Source organism: Myotis yumanensis, unplaced genomic scaffold (assembly GCF_028538775.1).
Source record: "Myotis yumanensis isolate MYYU_CA2020_CCGP unplaced genomic scaffold, mMyoYum1.0.hap1 SCAF_2, whole genome shotgun sequence".
NCBI lineage: Eukaryota > Metazoa > Chordata > Mammalia > Chiroptera > Vespertilionidae > Myotis > Myotis yumanensis.
Window position 1 is genome coordinate 174,946,517 of NW_027223753.1, and position 26,182 is coordinate 174,972,698.

General features: G+C 47.7%; 2 protein-coding genes across 6 annotated transcripts in view; both read right to left on the minus strand.

Moving 5' to 3' along the window:
- Positions 1–4,503: 4,503 nt before the first annotated feature.
- Positions 4,504–14,029, minus strand: PSMD2 (proteasome 26S subunit ubiquitin receptor, non-ATPase 2). Its single transcript, XM_070406681.1, has 21 exons — positions 13,864–14,029; positions 13,368–13,424; positions 12,820–12,984; positions 11,545–11,666; positions 11,140–11,364; positions 10,681–10,839; positions 10,400–10,544; positions 10,181–10,241; positions 9,793–9,939; positions 9,520–9,626; positions 9,198–9,325; positions 8,894–8,981; positions 8,042–8,204; positions 7,815–7,916; positions 7,488–7,633; positions 7,139–7,222; positions 6,752–6,920; positions 6,570–6,664; positions 6,250–6,376; positions 4,995–5,113; positions 4,504–4,844 (listed from the first exon to the last, which is right to left on the minus strand). Exons 1-21 carry the CDS (start codon positions 13,996–13,998, stop codon positions 4,662–4,664), a joined length of 2,727 nt encoding a protein of 908 aa, XP_070262782.1. The 5' UTR covers positions 13,999–14,029; the 3' UTR covers positions 4,504–4,661.
- An 8,239-nt stretch (positions 14,030–22,268) lies between these two features.
- The window catches only part of ECE2 (endothelin converting enzyme 2), a 32,037-nt gene continuing 28,123 nt past the window's right edge, over positions 22,269–26,182 (minus strand). For all 5 annotated transcript variants that reach the window (XM_070406687.1, XM_070406684.1, XM_070406685.1 and 2 more), the window contains 8 exons: positions 25,807–25,905; positions 25,629–25,706; positions 24,970–25,073; positions 24,669–24,779; positions 24,476–24,543; positions 24,123–24,313; positions 23,899–23,994; positions 22,269–23,211 (listed from right to left, as the gene is read on the minus strand). In XM_070406687.1, the coding sequence (XP_070262788.1) occupies positions 23,035–23,211; positions 23,899–23,994; positions 24,123–24,313; positions 24,476–24,543; positions 24,669–24,779; positions 24,970–25,073; positions 25,629–25,706; positions 25,807–25,905 (924 nt within the window). In that variant the 3' untranslated portion in view covers positions 22,269–23,034. The remainder of the gene's footprint in view (positions 23,212–23,898; positions 23,995–24,122; positions 24,314–24,475; positions 24,544–24,668; positions 24,780–24,969; positions 25,074–25,628; positions 25,707–25,806; positions 25,906–26,182) is intronic.

Sequence of the window (26,182 nt, forward strand, 5' to 3'; positions counted from 1 at the left end):
AATGGATTGTATTATCATTCCCATTATATATGAGGACCTGAAGCTCCAAAGGTAGGAGAACAAAATAGATACATAGAAGAGAAACTACAGTGAGAATGAAAATACCAATCTAGATCTGGAGTATTCATTGATTTAAGTGCTATGACTTAATCACATAGGGCTCCCTACTCTACTCTTCTCATTTCTCTTTATCCCTGAGCAAACTAAGAAAATTAGCCCGGATGGGGTGGCTCAGTTGGTTGGAGTGTCATCCTATACACCAAAAGATTTCAGGTTTGATTTTTGGTCAGGACACATATGGGAGACAACCCAATCAATGCTTCTCTCTCACATCGATGTTTCTCTCTGTGTCTCTCCCCCTCCCTCCCTCCCTTCCACTCTCTCTTTAAAAAAGATCAATGGTGCTGAAACCGGTTTGGCTCAGTGGATGGAGCGTCGGCCTGGGGACTGAAGGGTCCAGGTTCGATTCTGGCCAAGGGCATGTACCTTGGTTGTGGGCACATCCCGAGTAGGAGATGTGCAGGAGGCAGCTGATGGATGTTTCTCTCTCATCGATGTTTCTAACTCTCTATCCCTCTCCCTTCCTCTCTGTGAAAAATCAATAAAATATATTTTTTTAAAAATAAAAAAGATCAATGGAAAAAATATCCTCAGGTGAGGATTAACAATAACAACAACAAAAAAATATCCTCAAGTGAAGATTAACAACAACAAAAAAAAGGCAGCATAGAACAGGCTGTGGAATCTGAGGGAAGGCAGGAGAGGGTGGGTTGGAAATGATCAACCAAATAATTTGTATGCCTAACCTATGGACACAGACAATAGGATGGTGAAGGCCTTGGTCAGGGGCATGCTAGAAGGGGAAAAAAGGGAACATATGTAATACTTTCAACAATAAAGATTCAATTTAAGAAATCAATTACTACCTACATGTCATTCCATTCCTACCTTAGAATCCACTCTTGAACTCCAGTTAGAACAAGATTCTACCTAAAAGAGATCTTTAAAATATATATGTACTAGAGACCCGTTGCACGAAGAGATTTGTGCAATAGGCCTTCCCTTCCCCTGGCTGCCAGCACCGGTTTTCCTCCGGCACCTAGGACCCAGGCCTTCGCTCTGGCCGGAGCCTTCAGTCTTCGCTCCACCGCTTCGCACCTACATATGCAAATTAACCATCTTTGTTGGGTTAATTTGCATACTCCTGATTGGCTGGTGAGCATAGCAGAGGGACGGTCAATTTACATGTTTGTCTATTATTATGTCTAGGGAACCCCAGACATAAATGCTTGAGCCCGCAACCCAGGCACTTGCCCCAACCGGGAATTGAACTGTGACTCTAAAAGATATATTCACCTGCCCTAGCTGGTTTGGCTAAGTGGATAGAGCATCGGCCTGTGGACTGAAGGGTCCCGGGTTCAATTCTGGCCAAGGGCACATGCCCAGGTTGCAGGTTCAATCCTCAGTAAGGAACATTCAGGAGACAGCCCATCAATATTCTCTCTCATCATTGATGTTTCTCTCTCCTCCCTTCCTCTCTGAAATCAATAAAAATGTTTTTTTTTAAAAGATATATTCACTTAATCATCCCACAGGCATCTCAAATTGTGTATGCCCGGATAGAAATTTGTCATCTTTCCCTACTCAATAGAGTCCTCCACCTCGACCCTAAACATGTTGTTGCTCATGTATTGTATTAAACACTGCCCAACCAAAAAATCTGGGATTCATCCTACATTCCTTCCCATCCACATACTCCATCTAATCAGACACCAGGTCCTACTGGTGTTTGGATCAAAATCCAGTCTTGTTGATTTTCTTTTAAAAAATCTTTCTTTGGCCCTAACTGGTTTGGCTCAGTGGATAGGAGCGTCGGCCTGCGGACTCAAGGGTCCCAGGTTCGATTCCAGTCAAGGGCATGTACCTTGGTTGTGGGCACATCCCCAGTAGGGAGTGTGCAGGAGGCAGTTGGTCGATGTTTCTCTCATCAATGTTTCTAACTCTCTATCCCTCTCCCTTCCTCTCTGTAAGAAATCAATAAAATATATATATATTTTTTAAATCTTTCTTTGCCCAGGCGGTGTGGCTCATTTGGTTGAGCGTTGTCCCATGCACCAAGAGGTCGCCAGTTCAATTCCAGGTCAGGACACATGCCCAGCTTGCGGACTCAATCCTCAGTAGGGGGCATGCAGGAGGCATGTTTCTATTTCTCCCTCTCCCTTCCTCTCTCTCTAAAATCAATAAAAGCATTCTTTTCTTTTTTTTTTTCATCTTTCTTCGACTCTCCCTTATCTCCCCATTTTGACTGCCCCAATTTAGGCAGTCATTTCACTTGTGTGGTCTCTGAGCCTCCATGTTACACTTTCCCACCCAGATAGCTAGCTGATCATGTCACTTTCCTGCTCTTATTTTTTTTTTTTAATATATTTTATTGATTTTTTACAGAGAGGAAGGGAGAGAGATAGAGAGTTAGAAACATCAATGAGAGAGAAACATTGATCAGCTGCCTCCTGCACATCTCCCACGGGGGATGTGCCCATAACCCAGGTACATGCCCTTGACCGGAATCGAACCCGGGACCCTTCAATCCGCAGGCCGACGCTCTATCCACTGAGCCAAACCGGTCTCGGAACTTTCCTGCTCTTATTCAGTGATTGAGATATCGCAACAACCCAGAGCCCAGGTACATGTGCAATTTCTTAGCACAGTAAAGCTCTTCTAAACCTGATCAGAGAAGGCTTAGAACTGTACTTCCAACCACACTTTCCCTGGCTCCACTCACTTATCCATGGTTTCTGAAAACAAATAGCTTTTCCACCTCTCTGCTTTTGCTACTCCTTTAGCTATATCCTACCCTCTTTTCCTCTGGACAAACTCATCTTCTTCCAATTCTGTTTCCTCAAAATCCCTCTTATCCAAGCACTTAGGCCCTATTTCAATGATATCAGGGTAACTTGTTCACAACCTAGTACAGTATTGATCACAATTGTTTTCTTTCCATCACGTAAGCTTTTTGAGGATAGGATTTTTCCCCCCAAGTTTTGCATCCCCACAAACTAGAATAACTAATGCAGAATAAGGCTCCATTGATTATTTCTTGCTGAATGAACAATTGAATGTGAAAAGATTAAGAGCCACCATGAAACTTTCCTATTCTAAAGCGTAATCCTTGATTTGGGAGGGAATTATCCTTTTGTTTTCAGTTTCTAATTTATTTTATCACCACCACCATTGGATACCAGGTAAGGCAATTACTATATCCCCCTTATACAGATAACAGGCTCATCAGTCATGCTGATTTGCTCAAACTACAACAGGTCTCATGAAAGGAGTTTGACAGGTCTGCTCTCACAAGGTCAGTGCTTTAACCTCTTATACAGGTTTTATACAGGCTGCCAAGTGAAAGCAGAGAAGACAAGGGAGACACTCAATCCAAAGTTGCTGCTTCTCCAGCTAGCCAAGAGTTTGGACTACAATGGGGTCCACAAGTCTCCAAAGCTACATAGACAGATTAATATAGTGAATTTACAGGCACAGGTTTTGGAGTCAGATGGATTTAGATTCCAATCATGACTTCACCACTTACTACATGACCTTGAATAAGTTACTGAATCTCTACTTTACATTCCTCACCAAAATACAGGAGTAATACTTCTCTCAAAGTTATTGTGAGGTCTCAGAGTATGTAGAATTATTCTTTCAACATTTATAGACCTATTAAGTGCCAGTCACTGTTCAGAGGTTAATCCCATAGTAAGTATTGGGTAAAATGCTAGCAATTACTGCCAGGGCCACATGTTCTCTACTGCATCCACAGAGGCCCAGGCCCCAATAGTCAGTGCAGCTATACTCCTACCAGCCCCACAAGAAGTATTGCAGATCAAGAGTGATTACATCCCAGGAAGGAGGCCATTTCTCTTTCCCATTGCTACACCAAGGGAAGGTCAGGGTCAAGTTTCTTATACTGTTTCTGAAAGGACAGCCCAATAGATGTTAACATGATCAAATTTCTCAAACAGCAGCCTCCCAAGAGTGACAGAGGGTCAGAGAAGCTAAAGATGTCCTTTTCATACATCAACACAAAAGTCAAATTATAAAGAGTGGGGCTAATTCTGATGCCTCTTAGAGCAGGGATCCTTAGTTTAGTCCAAAGTCAGGGAATGATGGGCTTGAGATGGGTGTGCATTGACAGGGTTGGGGTAGGAGGTGTATGGGTCCACAAAGCCCTCACAAAGTTATTTGTAAGAGTCTTTGTATAAAAATTTGTGTATATGCATCTCCTAGAAAGAAGGTCCATTACATTTATCAGCATCTCAAGGATTTGAAGATGAACCACTGTCTTAAGATGATTAGGAAAGAGAGAAGGAAAAAGGGTTTAGTTCTTTCCATTCAGGGCTGCTAGCCAAGGCTCAGAGTTGCTGCAAACAATACTGGCTCACATCTACTTCCCACCCCAATCTGGCCTCTGTCCACCATACCCCAGAAAACAGACAGAGAGGGACCTTGGGGATAAAGGTCTTTATTCAACAAAGTGATCTCACTCAGTAACAAAAGAACAGGAGGTATCAACTCCACCAAAGGTCTGGAGCAGTGTCCACCTCTGGCACAGGGAGCATGGCCCACTAACAGATCAGCTGCAGCTCAGAGCCTTTGGTGGCCACTTAGAGGTCATAGTTGGGGTTCTTCCGAAGGATAACGAAACCTTCCAGAATGGGGGTAACAGGGAGATATTCCTCAGTGGCCAATTCTGCTCGCTCCCCGTGGGCCAACAACACCGGGGTTGTGTGTGTCTGGAACCCTGTGATAGCCTTAGGTTTGCCAGCCTGGCCCACCACATCCACTGCCTGTAGGGTGAGAAAATTTGAGATGAAGGGACCCTGGATAGCAATGCAGCAACAACCCAGAGCCCATACCAGTTTCAGAGAAGCAGGTACATGTGCATTCTCCAAGTTATAGAATACAGTCTGAGCCCTCCCCTCCACTTAATCCCTCACCTGGCCCACACGGACAGACACTGGCAATGGTCGCAACTCCTCATCAAATGTAACCAGCATTCGGGGCTGCATGGCAGCCACCAGCCCATACAATACATAGTGAGATTTGCCTAGGATGACTGAGGGAAGAACACATGACAAACATAGTTAGAGACATTAGGACAAGCCTGATCTGAACCTAGGGACCCCACTCCAGCCCTGACTCTTTAACCCATTATATAGCTGAACCCACATTCCTCTCCTCATATAACCTACTATAAACCAGAAATGCCCCCACCTTACTCTGCTCACAGCCCTCAAACTTGATAATCACTTTCCCCCAGGCACTCAGGAGCAGAAACTGGACTCAGTTCTCCTTTCTCAAAAGAAAATATCTTTGGACCAGATCAAAAGTATGCTAGATATGCCCTGACCAGTGCTCAGTGGTTACAGCATTGGTCCTTGGATGGAAGGGTTGCGGGTTTGATTCCCGGTCAAGGACACGTACCTTGGTTGCAGGTTCCCCAGCCCCAGTAGGGGCGAATGTGGGAGACAACCAATCAATGTGGCTCTCTCACACTGTTTTTCTCCCCCCGCTTCCTCCCTCCCATCTCTCTGGAAATCAATGGAAAAAAATATCCTTGCCCTAACCGGTTTGGCTCAGTGGATAGAGCATCGGCCTGGGGACTGAAGGGTCCCAGGTTCGATTCCGGTCAAGGGCATATACCTTGGTTGCAGGCACATCCCCAGTAGGAATTCTGCAGGAGGCAGCTGATCGATGTTTTTCTCTCATCGATGTTTCTAACTCTCTATCCCTCTCCCTTCCTCTCAGTGAAAAATCAATGAAATATATATTTTTAAAAATCCTTGGGTGCCCAGCCGGCGTGGCTCAGTGGTTGAGCATTTTACCTATGAACCAGGAGGTTACAATTCGATTCTTAGTCAGGGTACGTGCCCGGGTTGTAGGCTCAATCCCCAGTGGGGGCGTGCAGGAGGCAGCCAATCAATAATTCTCTCTCATTGTTGAAGTTTCTCTCCCTCTCCCTTCTTCTCTGAAATCAATAAAAATATATACATTTTAAAAATCATTGAGTGAGGATTTTAAAAAAAAAGTGTGGGAGATAAAAATTTCATGAGGTCAATCACAGGCCCTAAAAACTTTTAGAGTGGTACAGAGCTAACTCAAAGCCTTGCTCATAAATGATCAAGATGGCCCTGGTAGGGATGGAGACAGGGCACCAGGTGCCACCATAGAAGATTCCTGACAGGAACTCACTGTTGCGGACATCCAGGAAAGAGACAAGCACAGTGAGCAGCCCAGCCACAGCCACTTGGCTCATAAGCTGCCGGTCACTGTGGTAGGGGCAGAGGGTGAGTGTGCCCTTCCCTAAATGCGTCAGGCCCTGAAAAATACAGAAAGTAGAGGTGAAGAGTCACATCTGAAAAGACATCACCTAACTTAGCTACGCAGAAATCCAACTCACTCACATCCTCCCTCCAGACTGAACTCAAGGTCCTCTTCATGTCACTACATGTCTCCCATCCCCAGAGATATGTCCCTTAGCAAACTCTAAGGAACACAATTCTATTCTTTACCTGTGCCAAGCGCACCATGAAGAGGTTGTTGGGGTCCTTGGCATGATACTGGGCTAACTGGCGCAGCATCGCAGCCAGACGGGCATTATTGGTACCTGGAATAAGCATCACAGAGTATTGGGAAGAAAGGTCCTCAAACCTTCCCCCAAGCTGCTTATGATCTTTTTCTGACTGATACTCACCACTGCCCACCATGCCCATGGCAAAGATGGAGTTATAGGAAACTTCTGGGTCAGCGTCATGAGAAAATTTGCTTAGAGTATCCAGGATGTTGAGTCGTGGATTTGAAACAGAAATTAAGGCCAGTGCTAAAGGCACAGCCCGTCGGAGTGTGGGCTCTCCATATCTCAACTGGTAATAAAAGAAAATAAAAGGAGCATCACAGAAAATAGTAAAAATAAGCTTTGTTACAGGAACAGACTAATAGGTAAATGAGCCTTTAAACAAGTTATATAGAAAGGGCCCAGAAAAAACATTTCTCAACCATGAAAACCCATCAGGAAAGTTTCCTCTAGGGAACCGCAGGCATCAAAATCAGTATATTCTCATCCTCTCTGTGCGATACTCACCAGGTGGCCAAAGGTTCGTAGTGCCATCTCCGCACCAATCTCCTCCCCCATAGCAATAAGGGCAATCCCCAGCACAGCCACACCCTGCAATTGAAGAGGCAGCAGAACCCAGTAAGCTCAGGCAACAAAAAACTCACCTTTGACTGGAGTCCTGCCTGAAAAGAAAAAGCTGTCCTGTGGGGCACACCCTTCCCCCTCATGTATGAAACCCAGCCATGTGCTATGCTATGTCCATACACAGCCATACTCAGAGGGGTTCAAAAGCCAACCCAAACCAGCTCCGCCCTCCACCCTGCAAACTTCTCTTCCCTCAGAGCTCACTCAGAGAGGGCCTAGCTGCCCACAGCACCTGATGTGCTCCCATGTCAGCGGGAGCTTCCTTCTTGTCCTTGTCCTTCTTTTCCTTCTTGTCTTTGTCTTCCTCCTTTTCCTTGGAGTCAAAGTGTTCACTACAAATGTGGAGCAGTTGCTGCACCTTCAGTACATTCCCAGAGCCTGTAGCAGGATGGTAAGAGTGAGGAAGGGTAGAAATGAAAAGGTACCAAGGAAAAGCTTACGCCAAGAATAGGAGAAGCTAACCAATCTAATACAGATCCGAATGACTGAGCCAGGAGAAACAATCTGGAAAAAGGTCCAGGAGAGAAATGGAGTCACTGGGAAGCACAAAGACACACACCTGCATAGGCACACACATCCACCAGTGTGTTGGCAAAGCTTCGGAATGGCTCTGACACAACTTCCAGCGCAGCCAGGATTGCTTCAATGGCTTCTCCCTTGCCTACAGGACAGATTCAAGGGGTCAGAAGACACTTGCTTCCATACACCACAGCCTGACACATAAACTGTCCCTGTTGTATCCATTTATTGTCAGCCTTTTGCCCAAATAGAGAGACATTCCCTCACCCAAGTGATTGAGGCCCAATCCAAGAGGAAGCCAACGGGCATAAGTGTCCTTGAGCTCAGTCTCTGACTTCTCCATGATGGTCTGAAGGATAGTGGAAGTGACATCACCATTGCAGGATCCCACTGCTATCATTCCACAGGCTAGAGCTGTCACACCTGCCACCTAGAAACAGGAAAGTCAGTATTGCACATAAGTTAGTAAAATAGTTGTTTACCTATCTTGACTCCAGACAGCGAATCCCTACAACCTACCGTAACTGCACTAGGTAAAAATCCCTTTCTGATGGTAGGTCAAAATAACAACAGTAGCAATAATTCACTGAATACTTGCTATGTCAGCCACTATGCCACCAGCTTTGCATACTATTAACATTTAATCATAACAATCCATGAAACAGTTCCTACTGTTATTCCTCTTTTATTGGTGAGGAAAATGAAGCCAAAAGAGGTTAAGTTTATGGGTCTAAGATCACATTGCTGATAAGCAGAGGTGGGAAGATTTGAACTGAGATCTTTCTGGCTAAAGCCTATGCTATACTTAGCCATCACTAAAACAACTCTGCACAAGTAAGAAAATTTAGGGTTGGCCAATAACTAAACCAGTGAGTGAGAATAACCCACCCAAACTGGGTTAAGTTACTAGCCACTCTAGTCTGGTACTTCTCATGGATCCCAAGGGCTGGAACCAGCAGCAACACCACTGGGACTTAGAATCCCAGTTTCCAAGGGAAAGTGATATAATTCCCCCCTCTCCCAGCCCAACTCCATTTCTTCTTTCACTATTTATTACAGAGAGTGGTAGGACTTGAGTATTTCCCCACCTCCCATAAATGACCAACAGTCTCTATTCACCTCCATACTGGACTTGGAATCTCCCATCACAGGCAGCAGCAGTGTTAGAACATCTTCACGATTTGAGCCAGCATAGGCCAAGCCTAGCCTGCAAAAGCCAGGGAGATGCAGTCCCCAACACACATCCAAGGAAGGAACAAAAAGAGAAATGGTCATTCATTCATCATTTCAACAGTCACAAAGAACCAAGTACTCAACAGGCATAATGGTAGTTCTTGGCAATACAAAGGTGAAAAGGGCCAATTCTCTTTTTCACAGAGATTTCGGGATGAGCACTACCAGAAAGGGAAGCAATAAGCCTTACCCAAAGATAGAACCAAGTCTCATAGTGTTGCTGTTGTGGAGAACATAGTCTGAGAGCAGTGCCAGAGCAGGGTCACACTCATTCCGGACCGCAGAGTTCACAATGCCACAGGCCAGGAGGGCTCCGGACTGCAAAAATGCAAAGAGATTCTTCACTCAGACTACTCTACCTTCCTTATCACAAAGACGCAACACAGGCCTCAGAGCAGCACCTGCCTAAACTGGAGTTAAAAACCAGATAACTTACCAGTGAAAGGGAGGCCCTGTGGGCCCTAGAACAGGGAAGGGGGATGTCCCCATTAGTGGGCTATGCCCAGACCAACCTTGATGTAATCCTCAGAAGAGTACAGGTACTTGTCAATCTGGGTGAGACCACCATCCACATCCCACAGCAGAATCATGCCAAGGGACGCAGCTGCACTCAACATTCCTATACGAAGAAACAAATCTGTCTTAAAATGGTCCTACACCGAGAAAACTGTTATAAAGAGCTCTCCCAGGAACTGCACTGGGGAACACTTGTCAGGTAACAGATGAACCTAGGAGGGCAAGTATGACCAAAGCAACACAAAGATAAAGTAGAAACAGAATTATACCATGGTCCTTGTTCTTGTAAAGCCATTTGTTGCCATCATCAGTCAGCAGCTTATCCTGGCCAAAGGCTGCATTCACGAAGCCATTCACAAAAGAAGAGGCCAGGTTCATGCGGGCAGAATCCACTTGAGAGCCACTGCCCCCAAACCCTGCACAGGAGGGAGAGGAAAGAAAGGTTGGTTTAGAGTAGGGCAAGAAAGAAACATGGCAGCTGGTTCTGAGCTGGCCCTCTAGGATCCTCTATCTTTGCTCCCACCAGTGACCTGGAGGAAAGGTATGTGGGATTCTGAGTTCTACAGGATAAATGTGTTTGGCCAACCTATCACTCCCAGTACAAGGGGCATAATTAATAATCCTCCAATCCCCACACACATGCAGATAGCTACTCACTATTGTTCTCCAGGTGGGTTTTATAGATGTCATCAGGCACCTTGGGCTCCATGATATCCAGCTGAAGAGAAGTCAAAGGGTCACAACTGCTCCCCCAGTCCTCCCTTAGCTGTCCCTTCTGATATCCCACTCAATGGAAATTCTAACCAAGGAGTCCAGTCAGTTACAGTCAGGTAGAATCACAACCAAGAAAGCTTTGATAGAAAAGGGCAGTCTCACCTCCCGAGCTAATGCCAAGAAGTTGCTATTGAGCTGCACATTGGACATGATCTCAGTCAGGTCCTCATACTCCTCCACATCTTCACTCAGCTCCAGAAACACCCCATGCCGGCCCAGCATGAATGCCATCTGCTTCTGTACGACCCTGTGGGAGAGAGCCATCACAACTACTCAGCCCCTACCCACTAAGGACACAGAACAGCCCCTCAAGCTCTAACCAGAAATTACAAGCTCCCACCCATGAGCTTATCTCTTCCTCTGCAGACTTCTTCCCTACATACACATCCTTGCAAGAGGTGAAGATGTCTTCTACCAGTTCCATGTCATTGAGCATCAATGCCAATCTGAGAGCTTCAGGGAAGCGACTGAACTTTCGGAACACACCCAAGGCACAGCGCAGTAGGGCAGAGTTCTCAGGCTCAGGCACATAATTCACACAGCTACAGAAGTAAAAATAATAAAGGAATCAGAAGTTTCAGACATACACTTACCCCATTTACTTCACCTACCCAAAATAAATACTAAATACTAGATATTTGTTATCCAGGCACTATGCCAGAAGCCGGGACTACTAAGGAGACATGATGTTTCTATCCTCAAGTAGTTTACAGACATCAATAAATTAACTACAGTTTGACACTACCTTTGATGCAAATGCTCTGAGAAAGCAGAGGAGGCACAGTGAAGAGAAAAGTGCTGGGACAGTAGGCCTGCCATCATCCCCTACCACACTTGCTCACCTGGTGAGATAGAGGCAGACCTTTGCATATGCATTCTCATCAATGTCCTTCTCCAGCATATCCACCTGCTCAATTTCCATGAGCAGGTCGCAGGCCTCATGCTCTGCGTTGTGGGCCATGTTGTATGGGACAATCTCCTTCACCAGGGTCAGCAGTGGCTCCCGCTGTGTTTTCTCCGCATCATCCAGCTCCTGCCACTCCTTGGCCACTTCTCCTGCTAGATGCCTAATGGATAGACCCACACCATTAGGGGACACAGCTTCACAAGAAGCACTTCCCTGTGGGTCAAGGAATTTAGTGTCTGGGAAACTCAATACACTGGTACTCCAAGACAGATAATACTCTAAGACTGAACTCAGAATTATGTCTCAGAATCCCCTTCAGAGTCCCAAGAAAAGGTCTTACCTGACATACTCATGACCCCACGATGCCAATTCCTCCTGGGAGCCCACTAGCCGATATTTGAGGCACTCACGCTCCCCACTCATGGTCATCGCCAAAACAGAGATGATATCAGCAGCAAAACGCTTTAAAGAAACCAGACTTTAAAGTTAAGTCCAGGGTAAGGGGAGTATCACACTATGGAATCAAGATCACTTGTCACTATCCCCAAAATTAAGTATTAACTATGCACCAATCTCTAGAAATTTACCCGTTAATTTCTAAGTTAAGCCTCACGGTAACTCCAGGGTTAGTACTGATATCTCCCTTTTATGTGTTTAATCCTCACCCAAGGATATGTTTTTATGGATATTTAGAGGGAGAGAAAAATGATGTGAAACATGGATCAGTGCCTCCCATACACACCCGACCGGGGATTAAACCCACACCTTTTGGTATATGGAACCAACCAACTAAGCCACCCGAACAGGACCCTATTTCCCTTTTAAACAAACATGGCTGAAGGATGGTGATAAGGAGTGGAGAAAGATGGACTCAATTTTATTCTATTCACAATAATAAACTACTAAAAGGTTTTAAGCAGAAAAGACTTACAATCTAGAAAGACAACTATGACTGTTGTATGAAAGACAATTGGCTCAGTGGATAGAGCGTCGGCCTGCGGACTGAAGGGTCCCGGGTTCGATTCCGGTCAAGGGCATGTACCTGGGTTGCGGGCACATCCCCACTGGGAGATGTGCAGGAGGCAGCTGATCGATGTTTCTCTCTCATCGATGTTTCTAACTCTCTATCTCTCTCCCTTCCTCTCTGTAAAAAATCAATAAAATATATTAAAAAAAAAAAAAAAAAAAGAAAGACAAGCCGTGCAGGAAGTAAAAAATACAAAGAAGAAGGCCAGTTAGGAGGCTGCTGCAGTAATTCAGGTGAGAGCTGAAGACTTCCTAGTTCAGGGTTATTACAACAAGCAAAGAAGTGACTGAACTAGGTAGGTGTTATTTTAAAGATAAAACAAATGAATGTACATGGGCTATAAGGAAAGGAAAAAATTAAGGTTAAACAAGTAAAATAGGCCATGATAATAAAATCCCAATGTCCGACATAAATGACAGAAACAGTATCTTCTGAGAAGGCAATCCTCCTATCAGCGCTTATGTATTTTGACTATGATAGCTCAGGTCTCAGGTCTAGCAGGTTGCCTGTGACTTCCATGAGCGCCATGGTTCCTTGTGAAAAGGAGTTCCTACACTAGGCCTCCACCAGCCTCTGAAACGGTTTTACCTTATTCTCCCCGGGGGCCATGTTCTCATAGATTTCCTTCAGCTTGCCATAGTGTGGGCGCAGGAACTTGAGAGGCTTGGGCACCGAGGTCATGGAAGTTGTAGAAGAACGAATCTGTCTCCGCAGTTCCTCCAGGGCTGGCCGGTACAAGGATGTGTCCTTCTCCTGATCAGGAGATGTGAGGGGCAGACAAAAAAAACAAGAGGCACGTCCCTGAAGTCACAGTGCATGTGTTTAACGGCTCCCCTGGGAAAATCACTGCCTTTATTCATCTGCAATTCCCCAACCACCTGCACACCGCCTGGCACAAAAACAAATGATCCTGGGTGAGAAGTTCACGCACTGCTTCTCCCCGAGAGAAAGCGACAAAATGCTTCAACCGTCTTTTGTTACATTCCTCCCTCACAACATAATCATAACACTGATCCTAACACGGTCCACCTTTCCCTATGCCTCACATCGTGTTGCCTCAGAATGGAGTACAGCAAGCAGGTGGGAAAGCTGCAAATACCCACCCGCTCCGCTCATGTTACCATATCGTGACTCACCCCCAGCCGTTCCACGAGCATCTCCAGTTCATCCTGAAGCTGTTTGTCCTCCTCAGACTGGAGGGTTGGAGGAAGAAGCTCATCAAGAGAAGGAATCCCACACACATCCTCCCCGCTGTCCCCCTGGGGCAGGTGGCCAGTAAGCCTGCCTCTTCAGGAGAGATCAGGTGGGCGAGGAAAGGCCGCGGAAGGGGGAGCCCTGTTGGGCAGGCAGCCTGGCTTCTGGACCAGTCCCGCTGGAATGCCCCTTTAAAACATGGGATGACAATGATCCATCCACTTCGGACCACCTCACGAGGCGGTGATGAGGGCTAGTGAGGGCGGCAGGTGTAACAGCGCGGAATTGTGGATGCGGGGCAGAGAAGCAGGGTGCCGGGGGCCCGGGGGGTACCCCATCCGCCCTCTCCCGGGGACGGCGGGGCCGTTGGGAGTCTGGCCCGAGGCCTACGGAGCCGCCGTGACTCAGCCCGCACCGGGTCCCGGAGTCACGCCTCACCAGCTCCTGCTCTTTGTCCTTGTCCCCGGCATCCTGCCGCTCCTTGCCGCCCGGCTTCTCCTCCGCGCCACCCGGGGTCGTCGATGGGGGCTGTTGGGGCTGTACGGATGTCTTGTCCCGGCCGCCCTCCTCCATCTCCACTGCCACTGCCGGCCAGCTGCGCGCGCACCCCGCTCGCCCCGCCCCGTTTCCCAGGGAGCCTCGCGCGTCGCCCAGGGCGCCCCGCCTTCCTGCTCCGGAGCCCGCCTGGGACCGGAAACGACGCCTTGGCCTGAGTCGGAAGCTGCAGGAAAACTACAGTTCCCAGCGGCCCGCGCGGCACGGGCGCAAAGCTGGGCCAGGGAGTTTCCTGAATGCCACGAGACTGCGGTGTGGGATTCGAGCGAACTCACTGCGGTGGGAGGTGAGCCGGCTGTGCGCCTGGAGACCGCCCATCGCTTTCCTCTTAGCGCTGTGAATAGTAGCCCACAGTGACACCCCAGTTGGCTGTCGTGGTGGGACAAACGGACGAAATTCTCGAAAGCCGGGACGCTTGATTGCAGTCTGTGTGAAGTTTGTGTAATCTATGTGCAGCCTTACTCCACTGTGGAGTATGAACCTCATTACGTTCCCTCCCCGCTCCCCCAGTTGAAGGAGTGTGCTCTAATATTACCATGAGAATGTGGCTGCCACCTGAAATCCACCTGTGGAGCCAGGGGGAGTAAGTATTATGCCCCGGTGCTGTGTCGGGCTAAAAACGGAGCAAGGTAGGGTCTTTGCCATCAGTGTGTCTTGGTCTTCCTCAGGTAGGACGGACACCGACATGACTGATTTTAAGTATCACCTACAGTCTCAGCCTTTTGAGTTTGGTAGGGTTGTGTCCATTTTACAGAGGAAATCATATATGGTAAGGAGTCGAATTAGGATGGCTCAGTCTTCCAAGCTCCTGACTTGCAGGCAAACCTCAAAGTTTCTTCTTCAGTTCGGGCTATGTGTATGTCTCTAGGTGAGAAAAGAGGAAGTAATTCTCTCCCCTTCATCTGGTGAGAACACTCACCATTTGGCCTAGAGTCATTGTATGGGTTCTGAAGCATAAAAGAACACAGCAAGTGTATTTAAAAAATCAAAAACAGCCCGGCCGGTGTGGTTCAGTGGTTGAGTGTCGACCTATGAACCAAGAGGTCACAGTTCGATTCCGGTCAGGGCACATGCCTGGGTTGGGGGCTTGAATCTGTGGACGAAAGGGGCCACATGCTGACCTGACAAGCTCAGGGGAGGCCTGCATGGCAGTCTTGCAAACTCAGAGACCTAAAGTAACCACAAAGGATGGTCTGAAATTAAACTTTAACTAAAAACAGTTATGGTGGGCAGTTAGGTCCTAGGCCGGTATCTTCACTGACAAGGTCAACCTTTACCTTAACTGAGCCTGTCTGTCTTTTCGCATCTATGATGATATACCCTTGAAATGTCTGGGTAACTTGTAACTTCCCTTTTTCTGGAGCCCCTGGGGCACAACGAAATGTGCTGGGTGCCAGGACAGATACCACAAATTCCTTCATCATCGTGTTAATTGATCCTGCACCCACCTAAGTATGTGTCCATCATTGCACTTTTTATCCAATCCCAGGGGTTTCCCCTGCTTTGCTTTATCCCTCCTCCTTAATCTATCACCAATGAATTTCATGTAACCCACCTACATCCCTCCTTTGATTGCAAATGTATAAATACAAATGTAACCCTGCTATTCTCCAAAGCATTATCTCAATTCGTTGAGGTTCTGCTTCCCGGCATATGTCGACAGTTTGGCTCAAATAAACACACAAAAATTCTTTACAGGTTTCAATGGTTTTTATGTTGACAAATCCCAGTAGGGGGCGTGCAGGAGGCAGCTGACCAATGATTCCCTCTCTTCATGGATGTTTCTATCTCCCTCTCTGAAATCAATTTTAAAAAGTAAAAAAACAAAAAACAACACTAGCACAGTGTGGTTAGCACTGAATGAATGTTGGCTAAATATTTGTATAAATATAGGTGTAATGGTCTGAAGCCCATTTTAAAGCCTGTTGCTTTTTTTCCACTCAATGCTAGGATTCTGGGGATGACTCCTGACAGACATTGAGTAGACTATAGCTGTTCTGCCTATACTGTCTCTGACTTCAAGATGTCCATATATGCTCCTGCTTTCTTCAGTCATCTGTAAAGGAATTTCTCCTAAATCTCTCATTTTTCCATGACTTCCTTGTATCAGAGCACAGATTTTGTCTTTGATACCAGTTATATCGCATCTTCGAGGAGATGGGGCGAGGTGGCATAAGACACAGACTGTTAACAGATGACTCCAAATGAAGAGTATGTGAATGTCTGTTGTATACTATGTTTCAGCTTTTTGGTAGGTTTGAAATGTTTCAAAATAAAAAGTTGGGGGTGGGGAGAACAGAAGCTTCCAAGAGCAGTAGGCCTGGCGTTTAAAACCAAATTCTGCCCTTCACTAGTTGTGACCATTGGACAAGTTTTCTAACCTCTCTCAGCCTGGTTTCTGCCTCTGTGAAATGTGGGTAATGAAGTACCTCCCTCATAAGTTGTTATGAGAATGAAATAAGACAATGTATATAAAGTGCTTGGCTAGGTACCTGACAACTGGAAAGCAGGCAGTAGTCATTCTCCACCTACCTGGAATCGACAGGACTGCGGTAAATGGAAGTTATTTCAAGGCCCTATGATAACATTGACATTCCGCCTCAACTTCATTTCAGTCAGATTGCCCTCCCAGAAGCACTCCTTCCTACCATTTGGCCAAACTCCCAGCCTTGTGGCCAAATTGCTCTCCAAACAGGGCCAGCCCATCACCTGTCTTCCTACGGCCTTCCTTCAAATTGCATCCACCAGCCTTCCGTGCTGCCCCCAAACTCATGGCCTGAGATGTAGAGCTATGCATCTTATGGATGTCTCTGTTCATCTGAAAACCTTTCAAGCCGAAGCATCACTTAAATAACACAGCACCAGAAGTGCTCTTGGCAGGACACGGCATTGCACTGTTTCCACTAGGTTGCTACTTACTTTGTTGTGATATTTTTCAAAGAGTCACATTGCACTGTGGCCCTTGTTACTGTTAATCCCCAGGATAGCAGATGTTACAATGCCCTCTTTTCATACCTGCTGTTATAACTTCTCTTCTCCAGACTCTTAACCTCTCATTATGCCTATTTCGTGTACCCCTTCTGATCATCCTAAACATGACACCATTTCTAAACATGCCCTGCCCTTCAAGCTGGTTGGCCTTATCCTTGTGTATGGAGTGCCCTTCGCTGTTTTCAGCTAGCAAATTTCTCCCATCTTCCGCACTCCAGCTCAATGTCACCTGTCCAGGACACTTCCTGTTCTACCCTTCAAGTGACTCATTTCTTCCCTGTACTTCCACCATGCTTGATACATATTTCTCCCCTTCCCTAGACTCTGCGCTCTCGGAGAACAGGAACTGTTTCCTCTCCATCTTTGTGCCCATAGCACCCAACCTAATACTTGGCTTATGGTAGGCCTTGACAAATATTTCTTTAAAAAATATATAAATTTTGGCCGAAACCGGTTTGGCTCAGTGGATAGAGCGTCGGCCTGCGGACTGAAAGGTCCCAGGTTCGATTCCGGTCAAGAGCATGTACCTTGGTTGCGGGCACATCCCCGGTGGGGAGTGTGCAGGAGGCAGCTGATCGATGTTTCTCTCTCATCGATGTTTCTAACTCTCTATCTCTCTCCCTTCCTCTCTGTAAAAAATCAATAAAATATATTTAAAAATATATATATATTTTTTTATTGATTTCAGAGAGGAAGGGAGAGGGAAAGAGATAGAAACATCAATGATGAGAGAGAATCATTGATTGGCTGCCTCTTGCACCCCGTCTACTGGGGATCAAGTCTGCAACACAGGCATGTGCCCTGCCCAGAAATGGAACCGCGACCTTCTGAGTTATAGGTTGATGCTCAACCACTGAGCCACACAAGCCAGGCTGACAAATTTTTTTTTTTAACATATATTTTATTGATTTTTTGCAGAGAGGAAGGGAGAGGGATAGAGAGGTAGAAACATCGATGAGAGAGAAACATCGATCAGCTGCCTCCTGCACACTCCCTACTGGGTATGTGCCCGCAACCAAGGCAACCAAAGTACATGCCCTTGACCCGAATTGAACCTGGGACCCTTGAGTCTGCAGGCCAATGCTCTATCCACTGAGCCAAACCAGGTAGGGCTGACAAATATTTCTTGAATGTCATCTTTATATACAATAAGGGCCTGGGGCTCTCTTTGGAGCCAGAGTGGGGCATTGAAAAACTGTCCAGATTCTCCTTTGTGAGTCATGATAGACCCACTGAAACTCTTTTATTTTTTTCACCCAAGGATATATTTTCCATTGATATTTAGAGAGAATAGAAGGAAAGGAGAGAGAGAGAAAGAAAAGCATCAATGTGAGAGACACATCAATTGGTTGCCTCCTGCACATGCCCTGACTAGGGCCTGGGATCAAACCTGCAACCCAGGTACATGCCATTGACCGGGAATCGAACCCACAACCCTTTGGTGTGTGGGCCAATGATCTACCACCGAGAAACACTGGCCAGGGCTTAAACTGCTTATTTTATAAGGGACTCTCCTCCAGCCTGACATTTCCAGCGTGCTTCCAAGTGTATAATCATATTATTTGACATGTTACCTAGTTGTGTATGGGAACTAATCATACTTCCTAATGGGATAGTGTAGATTATGATCCAGCCCTTACCAATAATTGCTCTCATGTGTCCACTCAGGAGCACCATCCTTTAATCCCCTTTCTGCCTTAACACACCAGAGCATATCACAGATGCATGTTTAGCATGGCAGGGCTACTGAGGGTGAAGGTCTGTCACCTGTTCACCTTGCCTTCCTCTGGAACCAAGCACCTGCAGAGTGCTCAACAAACAGGTGCTACCTGGCTTAATTTCAGCTCAACATGTGCCTGAGTTTCCTGCAGCTGCCTACTTGTCACATGTGCCTGGCCAAAGGGAGCTGGGTAGCATGGAAATGTACCTGCTGGTGGTGATCTCACATAGAAGTATGATGGAATTGCCCGGAGAACAGTTGTCTGTGCTTGAGTCTAAACTGTCATGACTTAGAAGACTAAATGGTGGTGATTAACAGCATTTGAGTTCCAAATATTTTAATGCAGCCTGACTTATCTGACATTGGAAGTTATGTAATCTTTTTTTAAAATATTTTTATTTCAGAGAGGAAGGGAAAGAGAGAAACCTCAATGATGAGAGAGAATCATTGATCAGCTGCCTCCTACTGGGGATTGAGCCCGCAACCCAGGCATGTGCCCTGACCAGGAATTGAACCATGACCTCCTGGTTCATAGGTTGGTGCTCAACCACTGAGCCACACCAGCCAGGCAGAAGTTATATAATCTTTTCCCTTAGTTTCTTCCTTGTAAAACAGAGATGATAAAACCACCTTATAAATTATTGTGGGAATTTCGTGAGATGGTGTTTTTAAAGTATTTAGTATAGGCTTAAACAAAATAGGGACTCAGTAAATGAAAGCTGCTACTTATTATTATTATTATTATTATTACTATTATTATTATTAGACACTTTTACCTTTTTGCAGATATGGAATTTCTACGTCACAGAGGTCAGCTGGTCAGCATTCTAAGTTGGCTTCTGAAATCAGATGTCAAGGCAAGGCTTTATGCTGCCAAGCCTCTCTCCTTACTCATTATGCTCTCTGACATATAAACCTCATCCTCTATGCAACACCCAAACTTCACAAATCATTTCTTAGTATTTCTTTGGGTTCCGGAATTTGCTAAGCCCATGAATTCCTTTTTTTTAAAAAAATATATTTTATTGATTTTTTACAGAGAGGAGGGGAGAGGGACAGAGAGTTAGAAACATCGATGAGAGAGAAACATCAATCAGCTGCCTCCTGCACACCCCTTACTGGGGATATGCCCGAAACCAAGGTGAGTTCCAAATATTATTTTAATGCAGCCTGACTTATCTGACATTGGAAGTTACGTAATCTTTTTTAAAATATTTTTATTTCAGAGAGGAAGGGAAAGAGAGAAACCTCAATGATGAGAGAGAATCATTGATCAGATGCCCTTGACTGGAATCGAACCTGGGACCCTTCAGTCCACTGAGCCAAACCGGTTAGGGCAATGGATTCCTTTTTTGTTATTGTTGTTTTTGTTGTTAATCCTCACCCAAAGATATTTTTCCATTGACTTTTTTTTTAGAGAGAGTGGGAGGGAGGGGGAGAGACAAAGAGAGAGAAACATCGATGTGAGAGAGACACATTGATTGATTGTCTCCTGGCATGTGCCAGGGATCAAACCTGCAATGGAGGTACATGCCTTGACTGGAATCAAACCTGGAATCAAACTCTGTCCACTGAGCCAAACTGGCTAGGGCCATGAATTCCTTTTTAAAACATTAAAGCTGAACGGATCCTCAGACATCATCTCATCCAAATCACTACTTATTTTACAGACTGCTAAGGATACTGAGCCCTGAAGAGGAGATGAGCCATGCCTAGTGTCACACATTTAGGGGGTAACAGCTGGAGGCAGAACCAGGTTTCCAGATGTGATGGCCCTCCTCTTTCTGATACATTTTGCTGTCCCTCCTGGAGTCATGTTCGCAGTGGCTCAAGCTGTGCCTTCCCTTGGTCTTAGAGTCCCAAAGCCGCGTTGCTCCTTTCTGAGTAGCCAGCTATTTCCTTCCCTTGGTGAGCAGCCAGCACTTCAGGTAACTTGACAGGGGCCCAAATATAGCTCTTTATAGGGACAGCCTGGTGCTGGCACAGGAGACAAACTGTGGGGCACATGCTGGTGCTATCACCAGGGACCCCAGCACCAATCCCTGGCAAAGTTTCGCTCTTAACCTTCCAAACTCAACCAAACCTACCCCCATCTTGGGGAACACTGAATTTTAATTTTATTTTTTTAATTCTTACCTGAGGACATGCTTTTATTGATTTCTTTTTAGAGAGAACAAGAGAAATATCGATGTGAGAACCTTGCATTCACCCCCAATGGGGATTGAACCTGCAACCTGGGCATGTGCCCTGACCAGGAACTGAACCTGCAACCTTTTGGCATACTGGTAACGCTCAAACCAACTGAGCAACGCCAGCCAGGGCAGAACACTGAATTTTAAAGAGAATTGAGACTGGACTCTTTCCACAGTTTTGCTCTAGTTCTCATTTTACAGGTAAAGAAACTGAGGCTCATAGAGGTTAAGGAACAGGCTCAAGTTCATTCAGCTATTAAAGCTGATTTCAATCAGGTCTCTTTGAATTCAGTGAAGTGGTTAGGGTTATATCTGTAAAATGGAAACTGGAGGACTTATAAAATATGTTGCGCCCTGGCTGATTTGGCCCAGTGGATAGAGCATCGGTCCTCGGACTGAAGGGTCCCTGGTTCAATTCTGGTCAAAGGCACATACCTTGGTTGCAGGCTTGATCCCCAGCCCTGGTTGGGGCATGCAGAAGGCAATCGATGTGTCTCTCTCACATCTATGTTTCTCTCTCTGTCTCTCCCCGTCCTTTCTACTCTCTCTAAAAATCAATGGAAACATATCCTCAGATGAGAATCAACAACAACAAAAAATGTTGCTATGAGGATTAGATGAGCTCATGAAGGTGAAAGTGCCAAGTGGAGAGTCGCTTGAGAGGAGGAACCATCTTATTCATCTCTGCAGCACCAGGGACTGGAACATTGTTGGTAACTGATACATTTTTTAAAATACATCTGTGGATGTATAAACTAATAAATGATTGAGTGAGAGGTGCCTGGAATGCAAGAGGTTTTCAACAAATGCTCCTTTCCCTCCCTTACTCTGGAGGGTGACAGCTGTATCCACCATCTCTGTGCCTGGCACTTGCTAGGCCCTGATGAGTGTATGTAGGTGACTCTCAGGAGCACTGAGCCTTTGAGGTACTAGGGAAATGCATGCCTTTTCAGCTGCAAGCAGCGGCTGGTACTCCGAGCTCCAGGGAATGGCATACTTCCCTCCACTGCAAGGTGAGTGCCACCCACTTTTCAAGCTGACCCTAGTGCCATAGTTACCCTGAACTCGGTGTCAGGCCCAGTTACATGCACCAGGGGAGGGCAGTGGCAAAGCCTTTGAACTGTGCAACAGCAGGCAATGGCGATATGGCCACCAGAGAGCAGAGGATGTACTCTGCCCAACCAGATTTAGCTTCATCCCATTCTTCCATCCCACCTCTCTTTCTCTATCTTCTTGGGGCTTCAAACGTCAGTCCCCTGTTTCTGGTGAGTGAGTTATTGAGTGTCCACAAGAGTGCCTGGCATATAGTAGTTGCTCAATAAACATTGGTGGAATGAGTAAATGAAGAAATGAAAACAGGACCAAAGGAAGAGACAGGCTGACTGATGCGTGTCTATTTATTGGCACAGGGTCCTACAGGGCCAAGACCACACCCTCCCCACCCTCTTCCCTGTAAAAATAAACTCTGTCCTTCCCTCTCCCTGTTCTATCTGCTTTCCGGCTTGGTCCGGGAAGACTCAGCCCTCCCCTAAGAGTTGTGCCCCAAGACACAGGAACTAGCATCCCCTACACATACACTCGTCCACTCTGAGCCCAGGGGAACAAGGAGGCAGCAGGGAGGCTTGCAGAGGCCCTCGGGCTTCCACTAAGAGCCAAGCACAGTTGGTCTGTCAGTGAGGGTTGGCAGCAGTGTGGGAAGCAGCAGTATGAGGAGCATGAGGTGGAGGGCGGCCCCTGAGGGGGGGTGCTAAAGGAGCTAAGTCCACTCCCAAGTGAGCATTGTGTGAGCCTCCAGAAGAAGCATAGCAGGCCCCATGGCCATCAAGCCAAGTGAGCTTGGGGCTAGAAAGGCCGGCTCCTTCCTGGGGGAGCTGGTGCCCCCCACCCCCCACCCAGGCCTCCTTCAGGCAAGGTGACATGGAAGGATGTCACAGTGAGTGGTGGGGGCTCTGCTAGAGGCAGGGGCACCCCCGAAGCAGAGGCACAATGTGGTGGCTGAGCAGGGACTGGGACCTATGTCACCTGTGGTGTGGAGGGGCTAGACCCAGTCTAGCTGGCATGTGCCTTCTCCAAACTCCAGAGCAAACAGCCTTGCTGGGCGAGCTGCCCCAGGCCCTAGCAACAGCTGGCCATTTCTCCCCGGACCCAGGTCTACCACACTTCACACAGCTGCCCTGGGTTCATGGGGGAGCCGACAGGGCAGCCGAAGTGCCGCAGGAAGTCACGGGAGTTGGAGAGAGTGCCCAGCACACGGAAGCGGGCAGGGCTGTGGGGGTCGGTCACCAGCCCCTCGTGAGAGCTCTCGGGTGTGCGGACCGAGCACCACACCTGCGGGCCAGGACAGACACGGGGACATATGGTGTCTAATGTGGGCAAGGTCACAGACTGGGCTGCAGCAGAGCCATCCAGGGACACAAACCACCACTGCACTGCCCCTCAGCTCAGGAGGCCTCAGGAACACAGGCGGGGGCTCAGCCAGCATCAGCTCCAACCCCTGGCTATCAGCAGTAAGGGAGGGGACTGCACCCTCTCTCCCAAATTCCTTGACGGCCCTTCAAAACTGTCCTGGAAACGGGGTTGCTGCATCTGAGGGGAAGAAGCCCACCCCCAGAGGCTGCCTGCTGTCGAGCAAAGTGCCTCGAGGACACCCTGCCTGAGTCGCACTCTGCCACTTACTTTATTCCTGGGTAGCCCTGGATGAGCCACTCTGTACCCGGGCTTTAGTTTCCTCCTCCACTGCCACCTCCCAGTACATGGTGAGGATCAGTCCTGCTGCCCACCCCGCCCCCTCAAGCAGGCCCGGCTCTGCCCTCTGAGATCTGCAAAAGCCTCCTGAAGAATCCTCTCTCCCCAGGCTTCCTCACAGGCTTGGGTGTGCCCCAGCCAAGAGGCCTCCCCAGACCACCTTCCACCCCCCAACTTTGGCCCCACTTCCCAGATGCCCCAGACTTCTAAAGACACACCCAGGAAGAAGTGGGAGAGGGGCAGACCCCAGGCCTCCCGGGAGGGCAATACCTGGGCAAATCCCACAAAGAAGAGCTGGTGGTTGGTGAGCCCCACAGCTGGCAGCTGCTTCTCCTCCCCATGCTTTCTCAGCCACGCCTTGTAAGCCTAGGGTTGGACACAGGAGCGGTAAGGCCACCAGGGCCTCCCCCCCGCCCCACCCCGCCCCCGGCTCCCCCGGGCTCTTGTCCCTCCAGGGTGGGCCTCAGACACTGGAGGGCTGGCCAGGCACTCACGTTGTAGGCAGCCTTAAGCCCTCCGTTATCAGCAATGTTCTCCCCCAGCGTCTGGCGGCCGTTGAGCTTCTCCCCATTGACCCGGTACTGGCTGTACTGCTCCTCCATGCAGGCCGTGTGGTTCTGGAAGGCTGCCAGCGACTCATTCTGCCACCATGGCCGCAGGTTCCCTTCCTTGTCATACTCACGCCCTGAGGAGAATGAACCTTTGCACCCCACTGTGACCAGAGTTCAACCCTTGGGGTCAGGAGCTCCCCCCTCCAGGGTACATTCGACCTGCTCCCAACATCTCAAGGCCTTGCAGGAGCCACTGGGAATTCTAGGCTGAAGGGAACAACTCCATGGGCCTCTACCTTGGTCATCAAAGGCATGTGTCAACTCGTGGCCCATCACCACACCGATGCCACCAAAGTTCAGGGCCCTGGCAGGTGAGGAATGCTGAGTGAGGAGATGGTAGGGGGATTTCTGGATCCCACCTCCAGCCCTGCTCCCAGCCCACCCAGAGGCCCAGGCTCCAACACCCAGCCCCTCCTGCCTCAGACACACTTGGGGTGGTTGCGGGCGTAGAAGGGGGCCTGCAGGATGCCAGCAGGGAAGACAATTTCATTCTTGGTTGGAAGGTAGTAGGCATTCACTGTCTGGGGGGTCATGCTCCACCTGGGGGTGGGAGAGGCAGAAGCTTAGTCTCCTGACTCTCCCGATGCTCCCCCTAGCCCAGCAGCCTTGACCGACCTCCAGCAAGGACCTTGTGTCACTGGTTTGGATCAGTCTTGCCCATCCCCCAGAGCCCTGGAAACCTCCCCTGCTTCTCTTGCTGCCCCAACTGTCTACCGCCCTCCATTCTCACTGTTCCCGGCCAGGAGGCTTTCGGAGCTGGTCAGCCATCACTTTGGCAGTGAAGTTGTACAAATTCAACATGTTCTGGAAGAAGGAATCTTCAGAGACTTCATACTATCGGAATGGTGGGAAGGAGAAAGCAAGCAAGAGAACATGTTGGAGCAGATAAAAGTTCCAGCTTGGCTACTAATTAGCACCTCTCTGAGCCTCAGTTCCTTCAACCATAAAGTATCTAGTAAGTAATAAACACCAAGACTTGAAGAGCACTTATGAACATTGTTTTTTTTTTCACATACTCCCTCCTTTTGTTCTCACAAGAACCCTACCAGGTAGGTACTTATAGGACCCCCCATTTTACAGATGAAGAAACTGAGGCTCAGAGAGACAGAGAGGTTATATAACTTGTCCAAGGTTACACAGATAGAGGTGGAAACAGGATTTGAGTCAGGTTTGACTGCAAATCCCTGCTGGTTCACACTGCCTTCTACTAACGTGTGGCCTGCAGCCTAGCACAGAGCCGGCACCTGAGCAATGTAGGTTGCCTGCATTGCCTCTGAAAGGAACTAACCAGCACCTCTTTCCCTCCTAGGGCTTGAGCTCCTATTGAGCCCAGGGAATAGTGCCCCTCCGTGGGGCTGAAGTTCAAAACTGATGAGCAGAGGTACTCACCCCATCATAAACATCATCCAGCTCTTTGGGCTCCAGGATGAAGTCCGGGAAGCCGATCATATCATAGATGGCATCTGCCTGAAGAGACCAGATGACGCGTTTCCTTCCCCAGTCTCCCATAAAACTGTGTCCTCCATCCCCACCTCAAGATGGCGCCCCAACCCTGGCCACAGCTTACTTTCTCTTTGGCTGCCTGGCGGGTCTTCTCATCCATCCAAACCAGCTGTCCCAGGCCCTCCTCAAAGGCATCTCGGATCTCGCTAATCATCCCCTCTGCCTGGGGCGGGAAGGGACACAAGTCTGGCCCCCACTCGCATTAATGAGACCTTTCTCCCCCGTCCACCTGGTGTCCCAGCCCTGTCCTTCCAGGGGAGCATGTGGGAGTGCCCAAATCCCTGAACTAAGGCTGAGCATCTGGGGAGGATGAGGAGGAAACATGCTTTGTGAAGGTGCTGGGATTGCGGGTGTCTTTTGTTCTAATTAATCAAAAATTTTAACTGAAAATTCAATTGAGTTAATATTAAATTTAATGTAGCGCATTGATTTTTATCTAT